General features: G+C 40.0%; 1 protein-coding gene across 12 annotated transcripts in view; it reads right to left on the bottom strand.

The window, feature by feature from the left end:
- The window catches only part of STAMBPL1 (STAM binding protein like 1), a 47,883-nt gene extending 21,071 nt beyond the window's left edge, over window positions 1–26,812 (bottom strand). For 6 of the 12 annotated variants that reach the window (XR_009536128.1, XR_009536129.1, XR_009536130.1 and 3 more), the window contains exons 1-4: window positions 26,024–26,170; window positions 25,085–25,145; window positions 5,128–5,210; window positions 2,110–2,327 (exon numbers count right to left, since the gene is read on the bottom strand). Coding sequence is in view for 8 of the 12 variants with exons in the window: in XM_060126482.1 (XP_059982465.1) it covers window positions 2,110–2,327; window positions 5,128–5,157 (248 nt within the window). In the remaining 4 variants the exon portion in view is untranslated. Of the gene's footprint in view, window positions 1–2,109; window positions 2,350–5,127; window positions 5,211–8,962; window positions 9,036–25,084; window positions 25,146–26,023; window positions 26,171–26,285 lie in introns of those variants that run through there. The other 6 variants (XM_060126479.1, XM_060126483.1, XM_060126484.1 and 3 more) reach the window with 6 other exon arrangements.
- Between the last annotated feature and the right edge of the window lie 458 nt (window positions 26,813–27,270).

The raw sequence follows: 27,270 nt of genomic DNA, 5'->3' as shown, positions 1-27,270 counted from the left end.
GTGCCATGGTGTCTATGTTAAAAACTCTTAAATGAAAATTCATAACTCAGAGAAATGTCAGCCAGAATCCTTAATGGATTAGGAGGTGCTAATTAAGAGTTAATTATTTTTCATCACCTTTTGAGGAACAAGGGACAATAAAAATGAAGGGAAATCAGTACAGCAAACCAGATACGTTGCTTCCAGGTAAAGTGAAGATATTACTTCCACGAGGGCAGGAAATTCTGTTTTTGTTTTTTCCTTATTGATGTATTCTTAGCCTGTAGAATGGTGCCCCTCTCATAATGAATGTTCAATAAATATTTGTTAAATGAATGAAAAGCTCTTAGAGCAAACACTGTTTTTGATCAACTAATATGTTATAACTACTGATGTTCTGTTGTTTACAAATCACACATACATTCATCATCTCATCTATAGAATACAGAGGAATGGTATTATAACTCTTATCTCTCAAATAGGAAAATTAAAGCCTAAAGAAATTACATAAGGTGTGTCAGTTGCCTAGGGCTTTTGTAAGAAGCATAAAGTCGTAGACATTTAGAGTTGAAGAGACCTCAGAGATTTTCACCCATAAGTCTTTCATTTATGTAGATGAGGAACTGAACTCACAGAGGAAAACTGAATTACCTATGGTTATATCGTTAATGACAGGAGAGAATTCAAATATTCTGATTACTCAGTAACTCAGAGAGTGTAGTGGCCCTTTACCACACTTACGTGTGTGTGTGCAAAACCCAGAAGAAGGTGAAAAAAATATTATCAATTAGTAACTTATAGTTCAGAAACTAAAATGGAAAATGTGTGCTATCAATGACAGTTTATAACGTCCAATTTCATGGTTATTGTTTAACTTTATAGAAACTTGATTTTTCCCAGGTAGGATGAATGTTGCCAACCATTCTCTAAATTTCCAAGAAGTTAATTAACTTGAATAAAGTGCAGAGCCCACTTTGCACACCATATTAACTGCCTTTAATTTCGCCCATGGTAGAATCATGGATGCAGTATTTAAAACAGTTGATCTTTTCAGCTTCTCAAATGTTCTCAGGTTAAGTCCCCAACTAAACTAATACAATTAATCAATGTGTGATTTCCAGCTAAAACAAAAATAAGGGGTTCAGCTCAGATGAAATAATTTTTGGTAACAGGAGATCCTCCCAATCAGTAAGCTGGCAAATTGGTATAGAAAACCCAAATCCCATTTCTTTTAGTTCAAACTAGGATATCTTACTAACAAATATCTATCTAATGTGAAGTGTGATTTTTTTTTTTTTTTTTTTTTTTTTGCGGTACTTGGGCCTCTCACTGTTGTGGCCTCTCCCGTTGTGGAGCACAGGCTCCGGACGCGCAGGCTCAGCGGCCATGGCTCACGGGCCCAGCCGCTCCGCGGCATGTGGGATCTTCCCGGACCGGGGCACGAACCCGCGTCCCCTGCATCGGCAGGCGTACTCTCAACCACTGCGCCACCAGGGAAGCCCGGTGAAGTGTGATATTTTTACATGGCTGTTTTGATGGAGCCACTTTCACTCAATATTTTGGAAGCTCTTTTATACATACAATTCTTACACAGCTAAATAATTGCCTTAAAAAAAATACTAACTACAATGTGAAACCAACTACTACACTCTGTCCCGGAATCAGTTCCTTCCTAGGATCGTCAATTTATCCCCTAGTCGCAACCCATCAAATTAAATATTTAAAATGTTAATGGCACATTCCAGGTATTGTAGATGGAGCTACAATATGATGTCTGCTTTCATAAAGCTTGCATTCCTGTGAAGCAAGAATGACACAAAACAAGAAATTTTATTTGTGAAGAGAGGGAAGGGGCATGCTGGTTACTGCGCTGGCCTGTTGAAAGGTGTCTGACATCCCTAAGCTTCGCCCCATCCCTGATCATTCATCCCTAAGCCTCAGAGATGGTGTAAGGCCGCCTTTGAGTACATTACTTGGTAACTTAAAAACCTGGACATCTCATGCTTTGGGAGATTGTAAATTCAGTCTGAATATGAAAACATGCCGGCATCTAAGCGGTCTCACCAAAATACCATGTAAGTATTTTCCCCAATTTTCTCATTTTGAAGACCTCCAAAATAAAACACTTACGTTATAAATTTATTATAAAGAACAAAAGCATTTTCCAAATTTCCTTCTTCCAAATACACGGACGCCATTCTCTCCATTTCTACTCCGGATCTAAAGTAGCGGCGCGGAGTGATATCTTCATTGATGGTGATATTACAACCCAGCTTGCTTAGGGCGCGGACTCGCTCTTCCGGGCTGAGGGAAACATCCCTGTGGTCCGGCACGGCAGCTAACTTTTTCTGCAAAGTCGAATTTGAATCTCTGGTTATAAGAAGAAATGAACATGACTGAAATTATACATGTATTTTCTGTACTAAATACCTGACATCAATACCTAAGGAAAGTTTTTCATAAAAGTTAATGGTACGATAAAAATAATTCTTTTTGCTTAAACGTGTGGTCTACACACCAAAAAGATACACATCTCCAGGGTAAACATACACTCTTTTGGACTAAGACCTCTTATAGGTTTCAGCTACAATTATGTGGCAGTTTCTGGGTATGCAAATGTTTTAGGTCACTTTAGGTAAAATATCATTGACCCTTATATCCTCATGGAAGCAAACCAAGAGATGGATTCCTACCAGGGTAGGGATCATGTCATTATACTTGAAGGGCCTCCAAGAGATGGCTTGGATTCGAAGTTACTATCAGGATTCAATTCTATTCCAAAACACAACTGGTTTTATAAGTAGCTTTCAGGGCCTCCCTGTATCTTTACCAAGTGAATAAAACCCCACCAGTAATTCCAGGAAAAACCTTTTCAAACATATGGCCATTCCCCCCACCCCTTTTTTAACATAAAGACACTCTCAGAGCTTGACATAATAGTAACTACACCATTAATTATTCCCTGACTGAGAAAATAATAATGATTACTAAAAAAATGTCTGTGATATTAATATATTTGTATTTTATTAATAAAAACAACATTTATACACATCTGAAAAACATGGAACATATACATTCAGGATAATTATTCAATTCTTCAATAAAAAGTCAGTGCTTCTGAAAGGTGAAAAAGCCAAATTTTTTCTGTTAAAGGCCATATAGCAAGTTTCTTAGCCTCAGTGGGACATATAGTCTCCATGGCAGCTACTCAGCTCCGCTGGTGTGAAAGCAGCCATAGCCCCACGTAAACAAATAATCCTGACTGTGTTCCAAAAATATTGTTATTTGACCACAGGTAAATGTTTCAATGACATCATAAAGTTACTGGAAAAAAAAAATCTATGGAAATTAGGACATTTTCTAAAGCAGACTTCTAGCCTCCTGTGTGCACAAAAGTAACTCCTCTGTTTTTTATTACTATACAGTCTACCCTGAATTATAATTATTTGTATACAAGTTTGTTTATTTGTTTGTTTTACGGTACGCGGGCCTCTCACTGTTGTGGCCTCTCCCGTTGCGGAGCACAGGCTCCAGACGCGCAGGCTCAGCGGCCACGGCTCACGGGCCCAGCCGCTCCGCAGCATGTGGGATCTTCCCAGACCGGGGCACGAACCCGTGTCCCCTGCATCGGCAGGCGGACTCTCAACCACTGCGCCACCAGGGAAGCCCTGTATACAAGTATTTTTGACTCCTTATGAACTCCATGAGGGAAAGGAATCATTTTACACTCATCTCTGTCCTCTGGAATGTAGTATATTCCCTGCAACACAGATGATAACCAATAAATGTATCAAATAAAGGAGGAAGAGAAGACAGGGAGCAACATGATTATAATTAGATTATCTTTTTATCTGAAGGAAAAAAATAAGATTTATTTTCCCTTTATGGGAATGGTGCTGCCTTTCCTAAGTTTAAAATTGATTTCAGAGATAAACTGGGAAATAGCCTAAACTCTTCATCAATCTGTAGTGTTTCATATGCATATGAACTTCTTAGATGTAAATAAATTTTCCAGAGGAAAAATCCTTAGTGTTCATTTTTACATTGACATGTCCATTAAAATTTTAGTTATTCCTACATAATGTTCTAGAAAAACACACAAGGCACTCCATAAGGATGACTCCTTCCTCTGCAGAGGTGGAAATGGGTCAGCCTTTATTATCCCACAGTGCCTTGACAATATGGGGTCAGAAAGTGAAAAGTTCCTACAATTTTCTGCTCCTCAAACATACTCTCAAAAGCAACTGAGCATCTGTGAAGGACTTTTTCCTCAGAGAGAGAACACTAACCTATTTCAGAGCAAGAACCAGGCTCTATTTCTTTATGTTCTGGTGCTAAGCTTTGTGTGTGTAGGGTATTCAGTATACCGCTGCTCCCAGGGCTACAGGGGTAGTGAGTGGGTTTGGGAGGGTCATCAGGAGGAAGGGGAGGGTAATGACAGCTTTCGTTTAGCAAGTCCCAAGGACAGGCTGGCAACATTAAAACTACAGTTTCCAAAAGTTGTAAGGCACAAAGTACAAAAACAGGGCCATGGAGATTATATAACGTTCCTATATTCACATTCAGAGACTGATCTGGGACACACAATAAGCTCATGGGATCCCAAGGCCCCTGTTATTTCCTCTCCAGCACGTTATTTCTTCTAAGATGTAGCTCAAGAAGGTGTGTATTATGTTGGCTGTAAGGGGAAAAGATGAAAAGGATGAGAGTTTCAAGTATTCACACATTTACACAAAGATCCCAAAGCAGCATCTAGGTGTTAAATAGAAAGTTATTTCCTCGGTCATTACCACACGAGGTAAGCCTCTAATTTTTATCTGGGGAGAAGCTGAGGCACAAAGAAGTTGAAGTACCTGCTACAATGTCATCTGTGAAATTCTTCTCCCCGGTGTTGTGCTAAAGGACTACACTCCTGGAATCGAACCAGATAAATTAACATTTCACACTTTCATGGAAAAAAAAGCATTATTTTTAATTCTAGCAAAGATGGGTTTATTAATCACTTCCTCAAAGGAGAGGAGCACGCAGATGGATGAAAACGGCAAATGCTCAACTTCTTGAATTGTGACTCATTTCACATTCAGTGTGTTTCTGTTCTTCTTTTTGGGTTTTCAGACCACATGTAAAATATTGGTTGGTGCCACCTACCAGGGAATTCACCGTTAACGGCTGATCCATGGTGTCCTGTCTACAAAATGATGGTGTTTATTGTTTCTTCTCAATCACTTCATCTGTTTCAAAGACAAAAAGCAGAGCTAAGGTTATTTCTTGAGAACTCAAGTCTCAAATCCCAAATGCCAGGCTTATTTCTGCCTCAGAAAAAATATGAACAAATTGAAATAACTTATATTATCTGAGACTACTGGAAATCTCTTCCTGAAAATACAAAACTGCAGGTGGTTATAAGGTTTCTTGAAGCAGACTTTTAAAACAGGAAGTGTGAAGAGAATTAGTTATTGCCTAGTACCCAGTATGAATCTGCTGGGTGTTATCTTACTTAGAATACTATGCAAGGTTATAAAGTGGATTTACTTGCTTCGAAAGGAGAAAGAAGGTCATTGTGATTGAGAGCATGGACTCAGACCTGGAGCCCATCTGGGCTTAAACTAAGTCTTACTGGCTGTGGTAGGTAGAATTCTAAGAGAGTGCTGTGATTCCCGCCCCTTGGGATCCACAGGTTTGTGTAATCCCCTCCCCTTGAGTGTGGCCAAGACCTATAACTGGCTTCTCATCTCAGCAGAACATAGCAAAGGTGATGGGAGATTACTCCCATGTCTATTATAGTCTGTCACATGGCAAAGACGAAGAGATTCTGCAGATATATTAAGGCCCCTAATCATTTGAGGTTCAATTAATCAGAAGGGAGATTATCCTGAGTGGGAGACCTCTCTTGCTGACCTGGAAGACTCAGCCATCCTGAGTTCCACAGCAGTAGAGAGATGAATTCTGCCAAGAATGTCGTGCTCTTGGAAGAGGACTCCAAGCCTCAGATCAGATCCTTACCCTGGTCAACGCCTCCATTGCTGCCTTGTGAGACCCCGAGCAGCGGACCTAGTTGTGCTGTGCCTAGACTCCTGACCCACCAAACTGTGAGATAACAAATGTATGTTGTCTTAACACATGAAGCTTGGGGTGATTTGCAGTGCAGCAATAGAAAATGAATACTCTAGCTGGGTGACTGCAGGTAAATATCTAACCTTTCTGTGCACCTGAATAAAGGGGGAAAATAAGAGTACCTATGTCGTGTCATTGTGGTAAGGATTAAATGACTTAGCACATAAAGTGCTTAGAACAGTTCCCAGCACATAGTCAATATCATATCAATGTCCACTATTACTAGAATCTTGATTTTGCAGTTGAGGAAACTGAGGCTCAGGGATGTTAAGTGAATGTACCCAAGTTCAAATAATCACTCGATAAATGTTAGTCTCCTTCCTTTGTATGCTAGTTTAGGTCGAGCTCTGCATGATCACTTCCCACTTCTAAATTTATGTCGGCTTTTATATTCCACTAATCACTTATGCGACGCTGAACACATATTTTCTCCTCAGTTCCTCATTCATGAAGTGAGGGGGTTAAGCTACACTCTTTCAAGTTACAACATTCTGTGATTCTCAAAAACTTCAGAAGTAGATTATTCAATCCTTCCGTGCTATTTTCTGACCTGAATCCATGGCTGGAAAATCCTTCCAAGGAAAGTCACTTAGTGTGTTCTGATCTTTCCCCTTCATCCTCTCCAGTGATCCCTGGAGTGCACATCAAGCTGTCGGCCTGCAGGTTGCAGAAATGCCCAAGAAAGAAAGGACCTACAGAGAGCCCCAGTCACAGTGTAGTTTTAAAATCCAAATTAATCCTGGGACCACTGAATGTAGGCAATCCCTTTGGGGGAATTACCACTTCTTGGTGAGAATAAAACGGAAAAAAAAAAAGACGTTAAAAGAGTTAAGGAGACAGAACAAAGAGGCTTATGGAGAATTTGAGGCTGGGTGGGGAGAGAATAGGACAAGGAGATACTAGTTACTCATTGATTAGGAGAATGAATTCTTTTAGGGGTTACTCAGATCCTTAAACAGGGCACAAATAATTTAAAAAGTTGGAAACATTAGCACAGCACTTCTAAAATCATATAACCCTGAGAATTGTTTAAAACGCAGATTCCTGGAACTCAAAAGGATTTTGGATCCCCTAGTTTTAAGCCCACCAATAGCATTGTTAGGATGTGGTGCAGGTGATTTTCATACATGAGACTTCCAAACAACGCTTTGAGAGACACTGCATCTGAGAAGGTATCAAGCAGGATTCTTAGTTGCAAGCAAAGGCACCGACTCTTGAATCCACAGAATGATAATGGAAAGGTCACAAATTTCCAAGAAGGCCAGAGAAATTGGGCCTGGAGGCTACATACCCAGCAACATGACCCCAAATCACACAGCAGCACTGGTCTGCTGCCTGTCACTGATGGGCGGGGGAGCCAGTGGCTTCCATCACCGACACCAGCTGCTGTCTGGGAAACCACCTGTGGAGATGCCACATATTTTTTCATGTCACTAGTTTCTATTTCAAAATATGAGATGGAGGTGCCTGACTGGCAGAACCTAGGTCACACGCCTGCAGCCAGGCTGCAAAGGTGGTTAAAAACGCAAATATCTAGCACTTCACACTTCCATACGAGGCAAAGTGGGATGTGCCAGGTGAGAAAAGGTAGATTCAGGGCTGGGCGGCCAAAAACAATGGTAAGTGCACAGAAAAACCAAACTTTTCCGCAATGAGCTTCTAGACATACAAAATGCTTAATTCAACATATCTTGAACACCAGAATTTATTAAATTCCTATAGATGAAAACCAATAGTTAAATCTCTCTTTAACTCTATTAACTCCCACACACAAATTTATCTATAATTCAGAAACAGAAACCAACTCCCCTGAAATCTAATAAGAAAGAAATTTATACATTGGTCAGTTAACTGCTTCTTTTTGGACCATTAACTACTCAGTGGCAGTGGTCCTGCCTTAATTCCTTTATTTTTCAATCTGCAGTCCTAGCACTTATCCCCTGCAATATAAACAATTACCAATGTCAGCATAAACAGGTTATGTTCTCAAGACCAGTAGATGTCAAAGTGTGATACAGCATCCCCAAGGGGTCTGCAAGGTCAATATTATTTTTGTAATATTACTAAAACATTATTTGCTTTTTTTACCATCCATCTGTATAGTGGAGAGTTCCATAGGGTACAAGTTAATGGCTATGCTCACTTGTATCTTCTTGTAAATGTCTGCTACAATTTTTAATATGATAAATATAAATAGATATAACCCACAGAAACAAAGCTTTTTAGTGCCCTTAGTAATTTTTAAGAGTGTAAAGTGGTCTCATGACCAAAAAATTTGAAAACCCGCTGCTCTAGATCAACTACGCAAACAAACAAAACAAAACCTCGCCATGCTACTTCAATCTAACCAGAAATACAGTGGGCCATGAGAATCTAAAAGATGAAAAAATAATGGTCAAGTATCACCTTCCATTTGTACTACTAAGGTCTCACTAAAATAATTAGAAAACTGAGGGCACAATAAGAGATACCTTACCTCACAGAACCCAAGACCCACAAGAGCAAATGTGGCAGACTGCTATATAATCTGCAATACCCGTTCTCTTTTTCTAATATAAAAATATAAATTTTTAGTTGATACATAGCCTGGATGTCTCTATGCCTCAACTGCCCCCAAGGAAATATGGAAGCAGCTCTACGATTCTGCCCTTTAAAACCAGCAGCAAGTAATGCCAAGAACAATATCTAATCTGTTAACACAGTGTTTCTTTTGTGACCTTTTTAGCCTAAATTATTAATTCCCTTAATTTCCCTTCTCTTTCTTTTTTTTTCTTAAATACTTTTTTTGGGGGGGGCAGGGGTGCTAAGCTCAGAATTCTGACTTACTTGCATACACAGAGTCAGATTTTCCAGAATACAAAACACTAACCAGGCAGGAAAGAGTCTCCTGAGAGACCGGGCACACAGGACAGCCAGTGAGACCATCGCCCAAACGTGTCGTTTTCTCACTGGTACTCCTTTCAGGCTGAGTGCTGTAGGGAACTGTATAAGCAGGGGCGGCAGATGAGAGAGGCCAGAACACCTCATGCCACACGCTGTAGTCTCATTTCTAATTGGCCAAAAGCAGCCTTTCTTCTCCCCACTGGGTTAGAGTTCAGGTTTTCCTGGAAGAACATGGTGCAATTTACTTAGTTGGAGATAAAGCAAATGATCATAACCTAGACTGTGGGCTGCAGTGACCTAATCTGATTTAGATAGAAGGAGGTTAAAGGGTCACTCCCACACTTTAAATGACAGAGGCAGAAAGGAGTATCTCCTGAGTCACAGGAGGCTTACAGATTGGGACCTGCTTCAGGAAAAAAAAAATGACCTAAGCCCATCCTTGCTTTTCATTTGGAAGGATTCAGATGTTAAAACCAAAGATTATTTTTTTATACTCAAGAGATTATTTTTATACAATATTTGTAAATCAGAAATTATCGTCTGCTGTGACCCAGATGATAACATTATTTGTACTAAAATATTGATAAATATGAAACTTGATCCGAATATTAGAAATAGCTTTTATTGTCTTTTTTATATACTTGTAAGTACTACATGTGAGTACCTGCTAGGTATCAGGCATTTGTCTCTTATTCCTAGAAGGATATCCCAAGTTAAACATACCTCAGCAGTGTGGTTAAGATTAGATCAATCAGCAAGAATGCAGTTGCTACAGGAAAGATTATTAAATAAAACACCATGCCCAATATAGGTTTTGTATTTGTTGTTTTTTTTTTGCAATACGTGGGCCTCTCACTGTTGTGGCCTCTCCCGTTGTGGAGCACAGGCTCCGGACGCGCAGGCTCAGCGGCCATGGCTCATGGGCCCAGCCACTCTGCGGCATGTGGGATCTTCCCAGACCGGGGCACGAACCCGTGTCCCCTGCATCGGCAGGCAGACTCTCAACCACTGCGCCACCAGGGAAGCCCCCAATATATGTTTTAAATTACTTTTAGGTAAGTCTAGGCTACCCTGAGGGCAATCAAGTTGCACTTTGGGCCAGAAAAGAATTATTTCTCATAGTGCAGTACAATTTTTATTCTGACACCAGGTGAGATGGTTGGGCACCCTTAACCCAGCAGCTCAGGGTTTGGGGCTGTATATGTGTAGGAGAAACCAGCTTCTACCACTTGTGAGGTGGGAGTGCTATGGTGTCTTATTTAACCCTTTTGTGTACTTTATCTTCATCTATTAAATGGGGGGAAATAACACCCTTCCAGAAGAACTCAGTGGAAGCTTACATGAGGTTAAAAAAAAAAACACAAAAAAGAGAATTTCGTGGCGGTCCAGTGGTTAGGACTCTACGCTTCCACTGCAGGGGGCGTCCACTTCCATCCCCAGTTGGGGAACTAAGATCCCGCATGCCACGCAGCATGACCAAATTAAATAAAGATCATTAAAACACACACACACAAATTCTATTACGGTTCCTGGCATGCAGTAGAAAACTCAAAGAAAATCAGTCCCTTTTCACATCAAATGGTTAGAAAAGTAAGATGACGTAGGCTTCTATTATACATAGCAGAGATGACTAATGTTTAACTACTTGCTTCACTGCAATTAGTCTTTGACAGTCGCTGTCAGTTGTCTATCCAACAGCCGCCCACTCTCCCCACCCCCGCTTCTTCCTGCCAGCAGGGCCCAGCCTCACTAGAGATATTCACTTTTCCAGACTCCCTGGCACTCAGGACTTGACTAGTTGGCAAGTGACCAAATCTTGGACAATGGGACCAGAAGGGAGAAATCTATTGGGAGGACTCTGAGATACTTTCATCTCTAACACAAAGAGATAGTCTGGAGAATATGTGCCTTTTCATCAGCTGGACATGTGTCTTCATGTAAGACTTGAAATGCAGCAGCCGTCTTGCAACCCAGACGGGTCAAGCCTAAGACCCAGCTGGATGGCAGAGGTGGAGGGTAGAGGGAGCCTGGCTCCTTGCAGACACTGTTGAGCTGCTGAGCTTACCTTGAAACCATTCTCCTCTGAACTGTTATTATGTAAGACATAAGTACCATTGTTTAAGGCATTTAGGATTCTGTAATCTGCTGCCTAATTGATACAGGATTCCTCTGGCAACGTAAGGAAATGTTTACCTATGTGAATCCAATGGTGAAAGTGGTAATTCTGAATACTAATACTAATAAATATTAAGAAGAAGAAGGGGAAGAAGTTTGTGAGATTTAACAATTTTTGAAGGAAATATTTCTATAATATTACATTCTTCTTTGATTAAAATATAAATATTATTTAACTCTTCCTTCATGATTCACAGTTTTATTTCAATGTACCTGCCAACAGCAATGCTTCCCTCCAGTTCTAATTTGCTTTCATCTAGAAAATCACTTAAAAAACAACTTCTTTACTAAACTTCTCTGACTTCAGTCTTTCTCTCCTTTTAGTCTATCTTGATTACTGATAAAATAATTTAAATTTATTTGTAAAATTAAAGTTTAACTGGACATGGGTCTGAAAGGATCTCCTGTGAATAAACTATATGCTGATTACAGTGACTGCTACCTGATTTCTAATTTGGCTGCTCAAAAATCATTTTTCTTACCTTTTCTTTCCTCTACTGTCTTCTACATAAGAGCAAGTTGAGTTCTGGGCAGGTGAGGTAGGACTATGTATATCACCTTTAATTCAGCAAAAGAGCTATCGTAATAATAATTATATTATTATGATAATATAATATCATATTATAGTAATGGGTTACTAATTATATACTAGCCAAAAGCTTTCCTTCCCTGGTTATCTGAAGTAATGCATTGACCTCCATTCTCAGCCCCCACAACTGCCTTATCAAATAGGAAGCAGTTGAGCCTAGAGATTAGACATGCAGCCTCCAGGGTCAGACCACATGGGTTCAAAGCCTGACTCCAAGCAATAACTGCAGAATCACAACTACCCAGACTGCAAAGTGGGGTTGATAACAGTAACTAAGGAAAGACCTGTTGAGAAGGTGAAGTGAGAAAATGTTTGTGAAACCAACAGCGAGCTGCTTGGTGTCAGGAAGCACTCAGCAAATGATAATGACCATTATCTCCATTTTTCAGGGGAGGAAACTTGAGCCTAGACTAGACAAGCAACTTAAGTAAGTGGTGGAGCAAGGACTCAAAATTAGGTGTGTAATATCCCAGAGTTCATACTCGTAGTCACACAGCGATACTTGCAATTAATATTTAATAGCTGATGGTGAAATCAGGGGAAGGTCAAATTCTTGGACTTAGGACAAGAGTGATAGGATTTATTGCAGAAATGAGACTTCAGTTCAGCATTATATCTGTTTCATAGTCTTCCGGCCAAAGAAATAAAAGGGCATCCATTCCCTCCACTTGCTTCTTAGGTAGAGTGATGCGATGTCTGTGGACTGACCACCTGGAATATGTAGTGAAGAAATTCAAATGCATAATTATTCGACCAAGACACAGTTTAATTCAAAATATGTGCTGGTTTTTAATGTAACTTCTAAATTGTGGTACTCAAATTACTTGGCCATAAAAAAGAATGAAATAAATGTCTCTGTAGCTACATGGATGGACCTAGAGATTATCATACTGAGTGAAGTAAGCCAAAGACAAATAACATATATCACTTATGTGGAATCTAAAACATAAAACAAATGAACTTATTTATAAAACAGAAACAGGGCTTCCCTGGTGGCGCAGTGGTTGAGAGTCCGCCTGCCAATGCAGGGGACACTGGTTCGTGTCCCAGTCCGGGAAGATCCCACATGCCGAGGAGCGGCTGGGCCCGTGAGCCATGGCCACTGAGCCTGTGCTCCGCAACGGGAAAGGCCACAGCAGTGAGAGGCCCGCGTACCACAAAAAAAAAAAAAACAGAAACAGACTCACAGACATAGAAAACAAAGTTATGGTTACTGAAAGGGGAACGGGGGAGAGGGATAAATTAGGAGTATGGGATTACCAGATATATGCTACTATATATAAAATAGCTAAACAACATGTATTTACTGTATAGCACAGGGAACTATAGCCAATGTCTTGTAATAACCTATAATGGAAAAGAATTGGAAAAAATATATATATATGTATAACTGAATCAGTTTGCTGTACATCTGAAACTGACACAATATTGTAAATCAACTATACTTCAATAAAAAAATAAAATAAATTCTGGTATTCAAAAGGCATTTCATATGCTCACAAGTATACTAATTTATGATTCTGTTGTACTTTTTAAATGAGGTGATTCAATTAATAGCTTCATAAAACAATTAAAAATTCATAAAACATTTGGAAAATGAATTTGAAGTGTTGGGGAGAAATTCAGTTAATTTGCCAAGATAGATTCATATGAGCTTAATTGTGTTATCTTGCTGTTGAAATACTAAAATTTCATGGAAATTATGCATTCTAAAGATAAGCCACCAATAAGCCACTAAACTCTAACATCCACTTGAACATACTTCCCTTTTTATTGCAATTTGCTTTTAAGAAAATACTATCTAAGGTAACACACTTGCACTGTTGGTGGGAATGTAAATTGATACAGCCACTATGGAGAACAGTATGGAGGTTCCTTAAAAAACTAAAAATAGAACTACCATATGACCCAGCAATCCCACTACTGGGCATATACCCTGAGAAAACCATAATTCAAAAAGAGTCATGTATCACAGTGTTCATTGCAGCACTATTTACAATAGCCAGGACATGGAAGCAACCTAATTGTCCATCGACAGATGAATAGATAAAGAAGATGTGGCACATATATACAATGGAATATTACTCAGCCATAAAGAAAAATGAAATTGAGTTATTTGTAGTGAGGTGGATGGACCTACAGTCTGTCATACAGAGTGAAGTAAGTCAGAAAGAGAAAAACAAATACCGTATGCTAACACATATATACGGAATCTAAAAAAAAAAAGGTTCTGAAGAACCCAGGGGTAGGACAGGAATAAAGATGCAGAGGTAGAGAATGGACTTTAGAACATGGGGAGGGGTAAGGGTAAGATGGGACGAAGTGAGAGAGTGACATGGACATATATATACTACCAAATGTAAAACAGATAGCTAGTGGGAAGCAGCTGCATAGCACAGGGAGATCAGCTCGGGGCTTTGTGACCACCTAGAGGGGTGGGATAGGGAGGGTGGGAGGGAGACTCAAGAGGGAGGGGATGTGGGGATATATGTATATGTATAGCTGATTCACTTTGTTATAAAGCAGAAACTAACACACCACTGTAAAGCAATTATACTCCAATAAAGATGTTAAAAAAGAAAAGAAAATACTATCCACAAGTTATCTAATTCAATGAAGCATAATGAGTCAGAAATACATTTTTTAAATAACATCATCTTCTTGCCTGCCAGATGCCTGAAGCCCAGAGATGAGGTCAGTCCTTGGGCATTATTAATCAATTTTATTTAATTTTCATAAATTTCCTAAGGGCAGTGCTTGAAAGGCATGAATTTAGTCCAGCACTACTTTCTTTCTTTTTTTTTTTTTTTTTTTTTTTTTTTGCGTTACGCGGGCCTCTCACTGTTGTGGCCTCTCCCGCTGCGGAGCACAGGCTCCGGACGCACAGGCTCAGCGGCCATGGCTCGCGGGCCCAGCCGCTCCGCGGCATGTGGGATCTTGCCGGACCGGGGCACGAACCCGTGTCCCCTGCATCGGCAGGCGGACTGTCAACCACTGCGCCACCAGGGTAGCCCCAGCACTACTTTCAAAAGCAAAAGCTGTCCCAGAATACCTCTCATACGCTGCTTCTCCATGTTCCTCAACCAAAGGAAATATTCTAACTGTTCAACATATTTCAATAGACAGCTGCAGTCACATTTTTGGTTTTGAACTAGACAATCTCTTCAACGAGGTGGACAAAACCAAAACAGGCTGTGTCCCTTCATAACTTTCCCTGGCAGGTTACTTTTAAATGTTTAAAGAGCCCCCTCCCTATACTGCCAAAGTCGTTAGCAAGTGGCCATCCACTGTTTCTCTTTGTTCGCCCCACTCACTTCCTTCTTATTTTCCTTCACTGCAGCTTATACCCCTCTACTCTGATGTAAAGTTTCCTCTGAGTGTGGTTCCTGGGCCACCTGCACCATAATTACTCAGTGGAGGAGGAGGGTGGTTGTTAATAAGAAACAGATTTCTATGCCCCATCAAGTCAGAATTTCTGCCAAGGGTGCCCCACAGAGCTCTATTTTTATCAAGCAGCCTAGGAGATCTTTATGCACATTGAAACTTGAGACTCACTGCATCAGATAAAACTGCTCTAAGACAGTTACAAATAACCCCCTAAATACCTGCCTTGATCAGCTGAACAGTACGTACTTTCGAACAAACTCCTGCTTTGCTCTAAATGAAGTAGAGGCATTTCCTTTTTCCTCCCACTTCCCTCACCTTGCATCTTACCTATTAATTTTCTGTCTTTTAACATACTTTTATTCCATGGGACACATTTCTTTCAAGGCTTCATTTAAGGCTTAATCTGAGCACTGTGTCTATACTCCATCCACTTTCACCAGGGTATCAGACTGTGATTTCTCACTCAGTAGTTCCAAGGCTAATAACTACTGTATATCTTTCCCACAAGTATCAGCTCCAAGTAAATTCATTCATTCATTCATTTATTCAACATTATTTATGAAGCTCCTACTTCCTGCCAGGAACTAGTGAGCAAAGACACAGAGGATATTGATCTTTTGAAATTTACCTTCTGCTAGAGGCAGGAGGTTGAGCACAGAGGTACTAAGATACTAAACAACTAACTGCACAAATATATCATTAAAACTGCGGTAAGTGCTACAAATACGAAATACTACAGAGGTGGTTATGCATTTTTTGGCAAAAATATCTCAGAAGTGGTGGTGTGTCCTTCTCAGTACATCAGGAGACACTGATTTGCCCTGTTATCAGCGATGTTTACTCTGATCACCTAAGTTATGTCTGCCATGTTTCTCCCCTGTAAAGATACTATTTTTCCTTTTGTAATTACAAAGTGTCTTATAGGGAATTACTTTCCCAATATGCAAGTATACTTTTGCCCATTCATTTTAGCATCCAAAGATTATTCTTTTCTGAAGTGATTATTACTGTGGTGTTTGAAAATGGTGAATTTTCTATTTCTATCCTTCTTTCTATATTTATTAGTTTAGCTGGAGTTTTTGTTGAAGGTTGTTTAATTTTTTGTACAAAATTTTAAAATTTTAGGCTGTCAAATGGATCTATTTTTTTCTTTTATGATATCTGGATTTTTCATCATTCTTTAAAAGGTCTTCAAACTGACTGATGATAAAAATTTTTTTTAAATATGTCTACCAATCTTTTCTCCTAGTAATTTTATGGTTAGTTATTTTTGAATAAATAACGTTGATCTGTGTGGAATTTATTTTTATGTAAGTAGTATGACAAGGATACAGATTCTTTTTATCATTAGGCAAAAAGATCCTGAATCTCTTCAGTTTTGCTTAGCTTCTTATTTAATTCTCAACTCTGCTCAATAAGGTGATCTGCCCAAACTAGGAACTAAGTACATATTTATTAAATTGAAGTAGTCTCTGTTAATTGTACCTCAATGAAGCTGAAAAATAAAAGTCTGGGAGTGATGGATAAACTTGCATAGAGAAGAGATATCGGCAATTCAGAGAGGAGGCAAGCATGCAACTGTGTTTGAGATACCCCAGGACTGGACTGAAAGTGGTAAAAAGAATGTAGAAGGATAAATAGCAATTGGGAGCGATTCTGAGGGGAAAAAAAACATAGAACCTGGAAGTTAAGTGGACAGACAGGGATATAGGAGCGTAAGTAGGCAAAGATACTGCAAATGTTGGCATCTAAGGGAAGTGGAGATGGTGATGCTTCTGACTTCAACAGAGAAAACTTCTCCTGTATCTCAGTGAATTGCATCAACACCCAATTACACACAACCTGGCAAAACTTGGAAACAGTCACCATGCATCTTCTCCCTCCCTCAACTCCACATCCATTCTACCACTTATAGTTGCTGAGTCACCCTCCAAGATATCTCTCAAATCTGCATTTTCTCACCATCTTTCCTTACAGTACCCAATCTGTGTCACCCTTTACTCTGTCTGCATCGCTCGAATAGCCTTCTAATTGGTCTATTTGTTTCCATCATGCTCCCCTTTGTTTAATTCTATATACAACAGGTATGCTATTCAGATGTTGTCATTTCTTCACTTAAAACCCTTTAATAGCTTTCCATCACTGTCAATATCATGCATCTTTAATAGGTCCCACAAAGCTGGGTCTGATCCAGCTGCCAACCCACCAGCCTTCTATTCACCCTCATTTCACACTTCTACTTCCTCTGTATCTTCCCAGTGTTAGTTTAAGCTTCTCTTCCTCAGGCAGATATTTTTGACCACTTCCAAACTAAGTCACACTCTTGGTCATATACTCATGAAGAAATAACCATACAAACCCAAACTGAGGGATTTTCTACAAAAAAATCTGGCCAGTGTTCTTAAAAAGTGTCAAGATGATGAAAGACAGAAAGACTGAAGGAATGTTTCAGATCAAAAGGGACTCAGGACACATGACAAAAAATGCCATGTGTGATCCTGTATGGGATCCTGGACCAGAAGAAGGACACTGGTGAAATGTGAATAAGATCTGTAGATGAGACAATATAGTATTGTAACAATGTTAGTATCCTGATTTTGATAACTACCGTGATTATATTAACTGTTAATATTTGGGGAAATGGGTAAAAAGGATATACAGAAATTCTGTGTACTATTTTTGCAATTTTCTGGAATTCTGAAATTATTTTAAAATTAAATATTTTAAAAATGTTCAATCAGTACCTTAACAATCCCTTCAACAAGTAAAATGACAACAAAAGGAAAAAAGTTTGCATCATATGCAACATATATAATATTGATTATGTCTAAACTATAGGGCATATTTGCAGAACAGTAATAAAGAGATACAAAGTTGAATAAAAATCGGCAAATGGAATGAACACGTCATGAGAGAAATATAAATGGCTAAGCAGCACGTGAAAAATATTAATTTCACTAGTAATTAAGAAACTATGGATTTGAAATGGTATTTCCACTTATTTGATTGATAAAATTTACATGATTGGTCATACTTAATATTGATGAAGACTGGAAGAGAAATTGGCAATTAAAAAAAATAATACGCATTCCTGTTGACCAAGCAATTCTAAGTTTCCCCCATAGACTGTCCTGCCCAAATAATACACTAATACACACACACACACACACTCACACACACACTTGCCCCCACTGTAGCACGGCTTAAAAATATTACAATTTTGGAAATTAAAATACACAGCCATCAAAAGGAGGTTATTTGAAATAAAGAATCTGTACAGGAAATGAAGCCATTAGAAAAGACTTACATCTATACGTGCTGAACCAGGAAGTTGTCCGCGTTACAGCATTAAGTGAAAAAAAAGCAAGTTGTAAAATAGCATATAACGTATGACTCCCACATATGTATTTAATGTATGTTGGCATTTGCAAGAAAGGTATCTGAACAACATGCACTGGATTTTTCTCAGCTGTTCTCTCAAGGATGAAATCATGAAGGACTTCATATTTAACTTATTCATTTCAGTACAATTTGTTACAAGTATGTATCACTTCATTATGACAAATTATACTGTTTTTAAAGCCTATAAATTCTCAGTAGGTAGCTCCAGATTTGAAGCCTAGCCCTGCCAGTTTCTAGATGTGTGGATTTTGATCAATTACTCCCTGAGTCTGTTTCCCTTGTCTAACGTGAGACCCTTGCCTCACAACTGGTAGTTGAAACAGTTATTCAAGGGCTTTCTAAACCCAGAGAGGCTATCTGGCCTGATGACTGGGCAGCCTTGGTGTCACACCATAACATGCAGCTGCTGGAGAGCAGTTTATTGGCTATAGACCTTCAGGAAAACAGCACGGGAGAACACTGCTGCATGAACCCTTCAGTCAGTCCTGCCAAATTCAAAGCCCCAAGTGCTCACCCTGCTCCCTTCTGCCTTTCCTTAATCCTCTCTTCTGGACCACGTACCATGTGTCCCTAGCACAAGAGTAAGGTTTGTTTGCATCAGGTTAGTCCCCTGCTCAAAAAAGCAACTGATAACCTAGTGTCTACCCGAAGAGGTCTAAACACCCTTGCTGGCCCTCAGTGCTGTGCACTATTAGACTTTGCTTTCCACTGCTTCCCAATATAGAAGTCTTGCCCTACTTTTCTTTTTGATCAAACCCTCTCTGCCCTATCCCAACATCTGTCATTCAGAAGGAGGTGCAACATTCTTTCCTGCCAACTCTGTGGTTTTCTGATTTCTTCCACCTGAAAACAGGTATTAATAAGAAAATTAAACACAGTGTTGGGTGCCATTATAAAAACTCCAAGGCAGCCTTGATGGCTATGTTATTCCATAAAAATGTATATGAAAATCAGAGGAATAAATGCATCAAGCTTAAAAACAGAAGCACAGATTTGCATATAAAATTAGATTTAGCTCCTAAATAGGTTTTTCTCTAAGTATGGTTTATTGACCACCTGCATCAGAATCCTCTGAAAAGGCTGTTAAAAGAAGGCTCCCAGGCCCCGCCCAAACTTACTGAATAACAACCTACGGGGGTGGCACGGAAGTGATTCTGGTTTTTTGAGACTAGTTTGAGATGCACTGCCCTAGTTACCTTTCTAAGTCTTTCAATAATATTACACTTGACAAAAGACAAAGAACCTTGATGCCATAAGAGTGTGATGGTCATTTACATTTCTTTCAAAAGCCACATTTGAATTTCTTGAACTTTTCAATACTTGGACAAAAAAAAGTTCCACACCCACCAATGATTGTAAGTGATTTTCATCTTTTTTTTTTTCCTTAAAGTACTACATTGATTCAGTAAGCAGTTTCTCTGCCCCATTTTTACAAAAACAGGAACGTATGAAGGATTTATTCCAGACTTCTCTTTTCTAATCTCATTCCATCTACCACTTCCAATTGTTCCTCTTGTTAAAGAAAATTTATCCTGTGGAACAGTTTATAAACCAACCTCTCAAGGACAAAACAGATTGGAAAAGGAACCGAAGTCAATCTATCAGAAGATTGAAGCATGAACCCACAGGCAAAAAGGCCTCTCCATATTTCTTCTCAGTGGTTGAAATGCATACTTCCGGTGTTAAAAGACAGGGCTCCAGCAATAGGTTAAATAAAATTATACAGTCCTTAGATGAGCTGAATTTAAACTTGATCACCATTACTGACTGCAGTTTTCTTTATGCCTTTAATGAAAAGGTGCACAGTTGATTACTGTCCTAGCCACTCAAGTTTGAAGTAACACTCCCAAAAAAGACCCACAGTGGAGTTTCCCCCAGTACCTGCAAAGGCAAAACAGGCAGGCAGCGTTAACTGGGGACTGGAGGGGTTAAAAATGAGTCATCACTGGCCTCCTGTTTCCAATAAACCAGGGTCAAATCAAGTCAAGCAATCAAAATGAATAATTTGTGATGAGTCCCTGAACAGCTATCTCTTGTATGAGGCTGGGCTGAATCTTTGGTTCATTTACGGTGAAAGCACTGAAACCTAAGTATAGCAAAAGTTTAAAAACAAAAGACGAAATTCACCAAAACTCAAACTTAATCAAGTTTAAACTCACAAAATTTTAAAATAGTTCCTTTAAAAGAAACTGGACTTTAGTTAAATAATTATGTAATTTGCAGAAAAGGGTAAAATCAACAATGCAGACTGTATTTTTAAAAATGAGATTTAAAAAATTTTCCTCAACTAAATAGTATCTGTGAACTTTACACAAGACCAAGAAAAGTTTTTGCCTCCTTAGAAAAAAACAATACTAGTTACAGATTTCTGAAATTTATTTATGAGAATAAAGAATTATAAGGACTAATGTAATGTTAAAATATTGAAATCAGTGATGACATACTCCTTGCTAAAGAAGTTCTGGAGGAATGCAGAATTTTTGATTCTTTGTTGCTACAGCAGTCTTCCCACCTATAATTAAAATCTGGCCTCTCTTTTTTTTTCTTTTTTAATTGAGGTATAGTCGAAGTATAATATAATGTTAATGGCAGGTCCAATGATAAAAACGTCTGGCCTTTTATAATTACACGTAATTATGTCAAGTCAAAGAACAGCTAAAATTTACTCTGCTTTTACTCTATAAAATATTCTGAATAAAAATGGTTATGAAATGTCATCATAACTTCACCATGGCTTCTGAATGGGAGATATATAAGACTCTGAGAGTGTGGACAAAGGTGGATGGCATAGAAGTTTTTCAGGATACTGATACCTTTCCAATAATATAATGTACACATAATTATTCGTAACATCTCTCTTCTCCAGTGATTCTTTACATCTAACATAAATGTCTCCCTAATATGTGTTATACAGTATATATTATATTACATATAATATGTAGTATAATGTATATATTTTATAATACATACCTTATATATAATGTATACAGTATATTATGTATTCACGACATACACTGTATAAAATGCATCTAATATATATTATATAGTTAAATATTACATCACACAATATATATAAAACATATAATGTATATATTATACATTATATTAGGAAGACATATCCTGCTGCCTCCAGCGAAGGATCACTAGGTACAAGGAAAGATATTACAAATGAATATAATACGTATTGCATATGTCAACTGTTAGGCAAAAACAAAAAATAACCTACCTTTAAAGCATATGTGAAAACACAAATTGGACCCCTTCTTAAAGTATTAATGATACACATTTACAAAAAACCCAAACATCAAGGAAAAACAGCAAACGTTTTGTACAATAATCTGGGTACTAATTCTATCTATATAGGAGATGACAATCTCTGCAGTGGAAATGACTGGAGCCCTGGATCTCATTAGGACAAGCCCCCACTTTTCTCTCCCCAGTCAGTGTCCCCAGCACCTGGCATGTGATCAGGGATACACACAAGTTAGGCAAGCAAACACCGGAGTCGGATTGTCTGGGTTTGATGCCCAGCTCTATCACTCTATCCCAGCCTATGGCCCCGAGTGAATTACCTGGCTTTTTTGTGCCTCAATTTTTTAATCTGCAAAATGGCACCTATTCCATAAGGTTGTTTTATGAATTCATAACAATAGTAACAACTAATACATGTAGCAGTTACCCTTGTGCCAGACACTTCTCAGTACTTTTCATTTATACCTATTTATTCATTTAATCCTTCCCCAAACCTTATGAGACAGAAACTAATATCCCAATTGAAAGATGAAGAAACTGAAGCTCAGAGAAGTTAGTAACTTAATCAAGGACCCACAACTCGTAAATGGCAAAAAGAATTCATGTTCCCAACCACTCCATCATCCTTGAGATAACAAATGTAAAGGCTGAGTACAGTGCCTGGCATATAGCACATGTTTAATAACTAGTATTTATTAATAAGTATTTGTCAAACGTTTGCAAGATTCTGAGGTTACACCAGGGCTCGGCAGGAAAGAATGCTGTGATCAACTGGTGAGGTGTTCCGTGGATGTGGAATACGTGTGTGATCACACTGTGCCCCAGGTTTACGATTCCTCTTCCACATAAAACAAAGAATCCTGATGTCTGGCTGTCTGATGTTTTCCCTTCTTCATCTCAGTGTCTCTGGGATCTTATGTCAGGCTGTCATTATCTGACATCACATTTCACCTCCACTCTCTCCTTCTGTTAACCCACTCACTCCCCATCCAACTGCCAAAGTGCTCTTCCGAAAAGATGCTTTCATTACTACGTACTCCTTTCAAGGAACCTACCTTGAATTGGCTACTTGATCTAAATCAAAATTCCACCCCTTTGCTTTCAAGGGACTTAATGAGACATGGAAGGAACATGCCTTTAACTCTAGTTCAAGGGCTCAGGTGCCTACTTATCAAATGAATACTTGATAAGAATGGCCATGTTTCATTATGCAGAGAATAGCAGTAGTGTTTGTGTTACTTCACAACAGTAATAAGCAATTTTTAAATTTTATTTATTTTGGACACAGCCCAACAGGAAAACCTTTTGAAATGTTTAAGGATCTCATTTGATTTTTATTCAGAACGAAACAAGCTTGACTGGAGGACAAAAAGGGAAGAATATCAGAGAAAAATCTGCATTATTATATGCACCATAATGTTAATATCCAGACAAATTTCAGTCAGCTTTCTAATCGTTCATCCTGAAATTAGATCATGAATCATAATCACAGGGTAAACCTCCAATGACTGGGGATGTTAAGTCAGAGCTATTAAAAAAAAAAAAAAACGGAAGGCATAACACTCTTCATATTCAAGATCATACAATGCACTCATTTATTTTGAAAGGCTAGCTAGAGCTAATCAAAACATACGAATTACTGGTGTTTATATCAAGGGGCTGCTTTTAATAAATACAAGTTACTCAGTAGCCAGTGGTCTGAATTAATGTCTGTAAGCCAACCACATCAATGGACAAACATAACGTGGATTTAATTTAAAATTTAGAAAGAAAATCAAATATGAACTTTGAAGACTTAGCAATTTGCCAAAAGTTTAACTGGCTTTTCTACTCAACATGAGGAGATGAAGGATTGTACTAGAAGTTCATCTAATTTGCTTAGAAATGCAACTAATTTCTGACAAAAGGCATATCCAGATGTAGCCACATCTAGATCATTCCTGAGTTGAACATTACGATGTCAACTCAGGATTTCTGAATGTACACTCAACACATCCAACTGGACAATTCACATGTTCAGATAGCTGAAATAAGCAAGTCAGTAAGTACCAATACCGTGGTTTTTTCTTTGTTTGGTTTGGTTTTGTTTTAGCGGGATCGTTATTGTTCCTTCAGTTGAGGAAGTTGGTCTTAGTTGACTATATCAATTGGCTCCAATTTAATGAAATGTTTGATGATTCATATAAAGTTATGGCTAAAAATAATCAGTACTAGAAGAGGTGATGTAGTAAGGTTGGGAAGATTCTAGAATTGGTATTCATTTAACAAATATTTAATGGGCAGCTGAGATCCATTAGCCCTCAGGGGTAGAGAACTGACTCTCACATTTTCAAGGATGACCATGAGTCATTTCCCGTAGTTTCAATTGAAGCTACTCCTAAATCTTTCACAGGGGAGAGAAAAAAATGCTAGGATTAGACAGAATCACAAACCCAGTGGTTTATAAGTGTGTCTAATTGGTAAATGTATCCTCCCTGAAGGCACATGGCATTTTCTGGGCAGCATCTACTATTTCTTCTACCCCTCCGATCCTGAGCAAGAATTACCAGGTTTTGCTTCTCTATAAAAGGCAACCTCGCTCTCTGGATTGTAGCTGTAAGTAGTCTTGGGAAGAGTCCTTGAAGGAGGAATGTGATCGAACTGTGTTAAGACCTTTGTGCAGAAAGTAAACAGAGGTAACTATTACTAACAATTCTTTATTTTTTATCAGTCCTTCTCAGAAGCTAATCCCCAAAACAGTCTCCTCTCCAGGAAATAATCTCTCTGCTGAGGACACCCTTGGGACCACGATGCTCCCACTTCTCCCTCCAAGCCTTTCAATGGGAATGAGTCCTATAAAACAGAGCAAAAGTATGCAAGAAACTGGCCCTAAAGACCACAATATGGGTAAAGGACTTGGATTCTCTGCCTGCTGATTTAAATGGTGCTTATGTTACAAAAGACTGTAAGAAAACACGTTTCTTCTTAAAATTCCCAAGAACCAGCTAATACATAAATTACAGGTGAAGTAGTATGTTCAAGAGCAGATTCCCAAGAGGAAAGCAATTTGCTGTACACATGCTTGAACAGAAAACAAGCAGCCTGTTCATTTTCCAGGGAGATTCTAATAACATTTCATGCCTTTGAATGAAGATGTAATGGAGCAAACGGTAAACAAGAGGTACCTACTTCCCAGTGCCTTCCCAAAGGCATTGACTCAGTATTAAAAAGAAACATAGATATTTACAGTGTAGCTATAAAATGTCTACAATAATAGAGTCACAGAGTACATTTTTTATACGTATATATTTTAAAACAGAGTACCTTTTTGAAGTTCAATTTAGCATCCATCCCACAAACATAAGACTGCCAACTGAAACAAGATCTGGAAAAGCATAGAAGATAGTGGCTTAAACTCTGTGTAAAACAACCATAGAAAACTACTCCCCGAAACTTGAAACAGAAAATCAAACATTCACGTGTAATTGAACGGCTGGAACAAATCTGCCATATTGACCTTGACAGGGCCTTGAATCATGAGATCATAAATCAGCATCCTGGTGATATCCATTATAAACTTAGAAATGCCTTAAAACCTAAGAATTCATTTTATTCTCAGTGATTAGCAAGATGTTTGGAAAGCACTGTGCTCTCTGGAGCTTACTTTGAAAGATTCAAAGATTCGAACACCGATTTCCAGAAGGCCACCCCCAAGCCACCCAGACACTTAAGATTTTCTTCAATCCTCTCGATCAGCTTCTGTTTCCTGAATTACTTATTGTTTATTTATTTATTTTCAAATTTCAGTAATTACAGCACCTTAGGCTCTTGGCTATCAGCGGTGTGGCTTGTTTCAGAGAGTTCTGGAAAATTATGTTTTAGTGACATTCCACTTCTTTGTGTGTTTCATTAAAGGCTCTCCGTTAAGGCTTATAAATTATTCAGGTGAGGGAAAATGCCTTATGAGTGGCTCATAAACGGCGTAACAGTGGCTCATAAACGGCGTAACAGTAAGCATCATCTAGAAAGGCATGACACACGGTCCTGCAAGGACGCCTGTTTTTCCAACTGCCGCCCCTTCCCTCCCCACACCACGCACCCCCAAAGACAATGCGGGGGGTCTCTCTGAACGCCGACACCATCTCCGAGGCCGCGCCCCAAGCCTAAACCAGAAACACCCGCGTGGAGGTAGATCACTGCGGGCGTCCCACCCTGCCCCCAGGAGCCACGGCTTCCTGCTTTCCCCATCAAGGTGAAACTAACCCCTCGGAGCCCGCTGGGGGGCGGACAGAGGCAACGCAGGTTGAGGCAGCCGACCGCAGGACTCGCAGGAAGGAAGTGAGCGGCCGCAAAGCGCATTTTCCTCCCGCGGAGCAAGCCCGGGACAGAACGTCGCCAGCGGAAGAGGGGCCGGCGCGCGCCAGGCCACCGGGCACACGCGTCCGCCGTGCACACTTGCCTGTGCCGGTGCGCGCACACACACACAGACACACACACACGCGCGCGCGCGCGCGCGCCTACTCACCAGCAGCCCTTGATGTCCGGAGCCCGCGTGGGATGGCGACTGCAGCGGCTGTCCCCGCGCCTGCCGTGTGGCCTTGGCATCCGTCTGGCCGCTGCAGCCCGGGCCGCGGTGGCTTTTGCTAGAAGGCACTGCAGTAGGGTGATAGGGCACCCAGCGAGCAGGCGCCCGCTCCCTTCACTCTGCCGACCCTCCTCCGCTTCTCTGCGGACTGATGGAGCTTTGCTACCTTCACTCGTTTGGCTTCTGTGCGTTCCTCTCTTCCTCCTCCCCTTCGCTGCCGTAGCTCCCCAGCGCCCAGCGCAGAGAGCTCCTTCGAAAACCCACGCGCAGGCCTGGCGATCCCGAGCCTGCAGCAGCCGTCCCTGATGCCGCCGCCGCCGCAGGAAAATAAACTGTCACTGCGCTGGTCCCGGCCTCCTCTGCCCCGGCCCCTGGGTGCCGCCTCCGCCTCTGCCTCCGCCCCTTCCTCGGCGGCGGCCTCCCGTGTTCCGCAGAAAACGCTCGCGGGTGGAAGCAGGTCCCCGCGGTTCGGCCTAGAGCGAATGTGAAACAATCGGGTGCGACTTTCTCTTCTGAAACCCTGCCCGTCCCCTTCTCAGCCCAGAAGCACGTGAACTCTCATTTCGCTCCACCATCAGTTTCACTGAGGGGGACCAGAGTGGGTGCCTTTTAAGTGCACACGTGAGGTGATACCGCTGGATTTGACCGTGAACTCGCATCGCAGTCAGAGGAAGGATAGGGTTTTCGTGAAAATCCCACTTACACCGTATTAGGAATTCCACCTTGGGATTTATCCATAACCCCCCCACACACACACACCGTGAAACAGTTTAGTCCTCTTCCCCTCTCCCCGCTCTGTGTCCTGGGGTAATGCAGGCTATTATGATATCTTTGGGATATTATATTATTATCATGTGCAGTGTTTTTAGTATGGTCCTGGCACCGAGCCAGGCACTCTACATGAACTCTTATTTCATCCCCTCCA

This window comes from Lagenorhynchus albirostris, chromosome 16 (assembly GCF_949774975.1).
Source record: "Lagenorhynchus albirostris chromosome 16, mLagAlb1.1, whole genome shotgun sequence".
In the NCBI taxonomy this organism is placed as follows: domain Eukaryota; kingdom Metazoa; phylum Chordata; class Mammalia; order Artiodactyla; family Delphinidae; genus Lagenorhynchus; species Lagenorhynchus albirostris.
The sequence above is the reverse complement of the archived record's forward strand: the minus strand, read 5'-3'. Positions and strand labels throughout refer to the sequence as shown.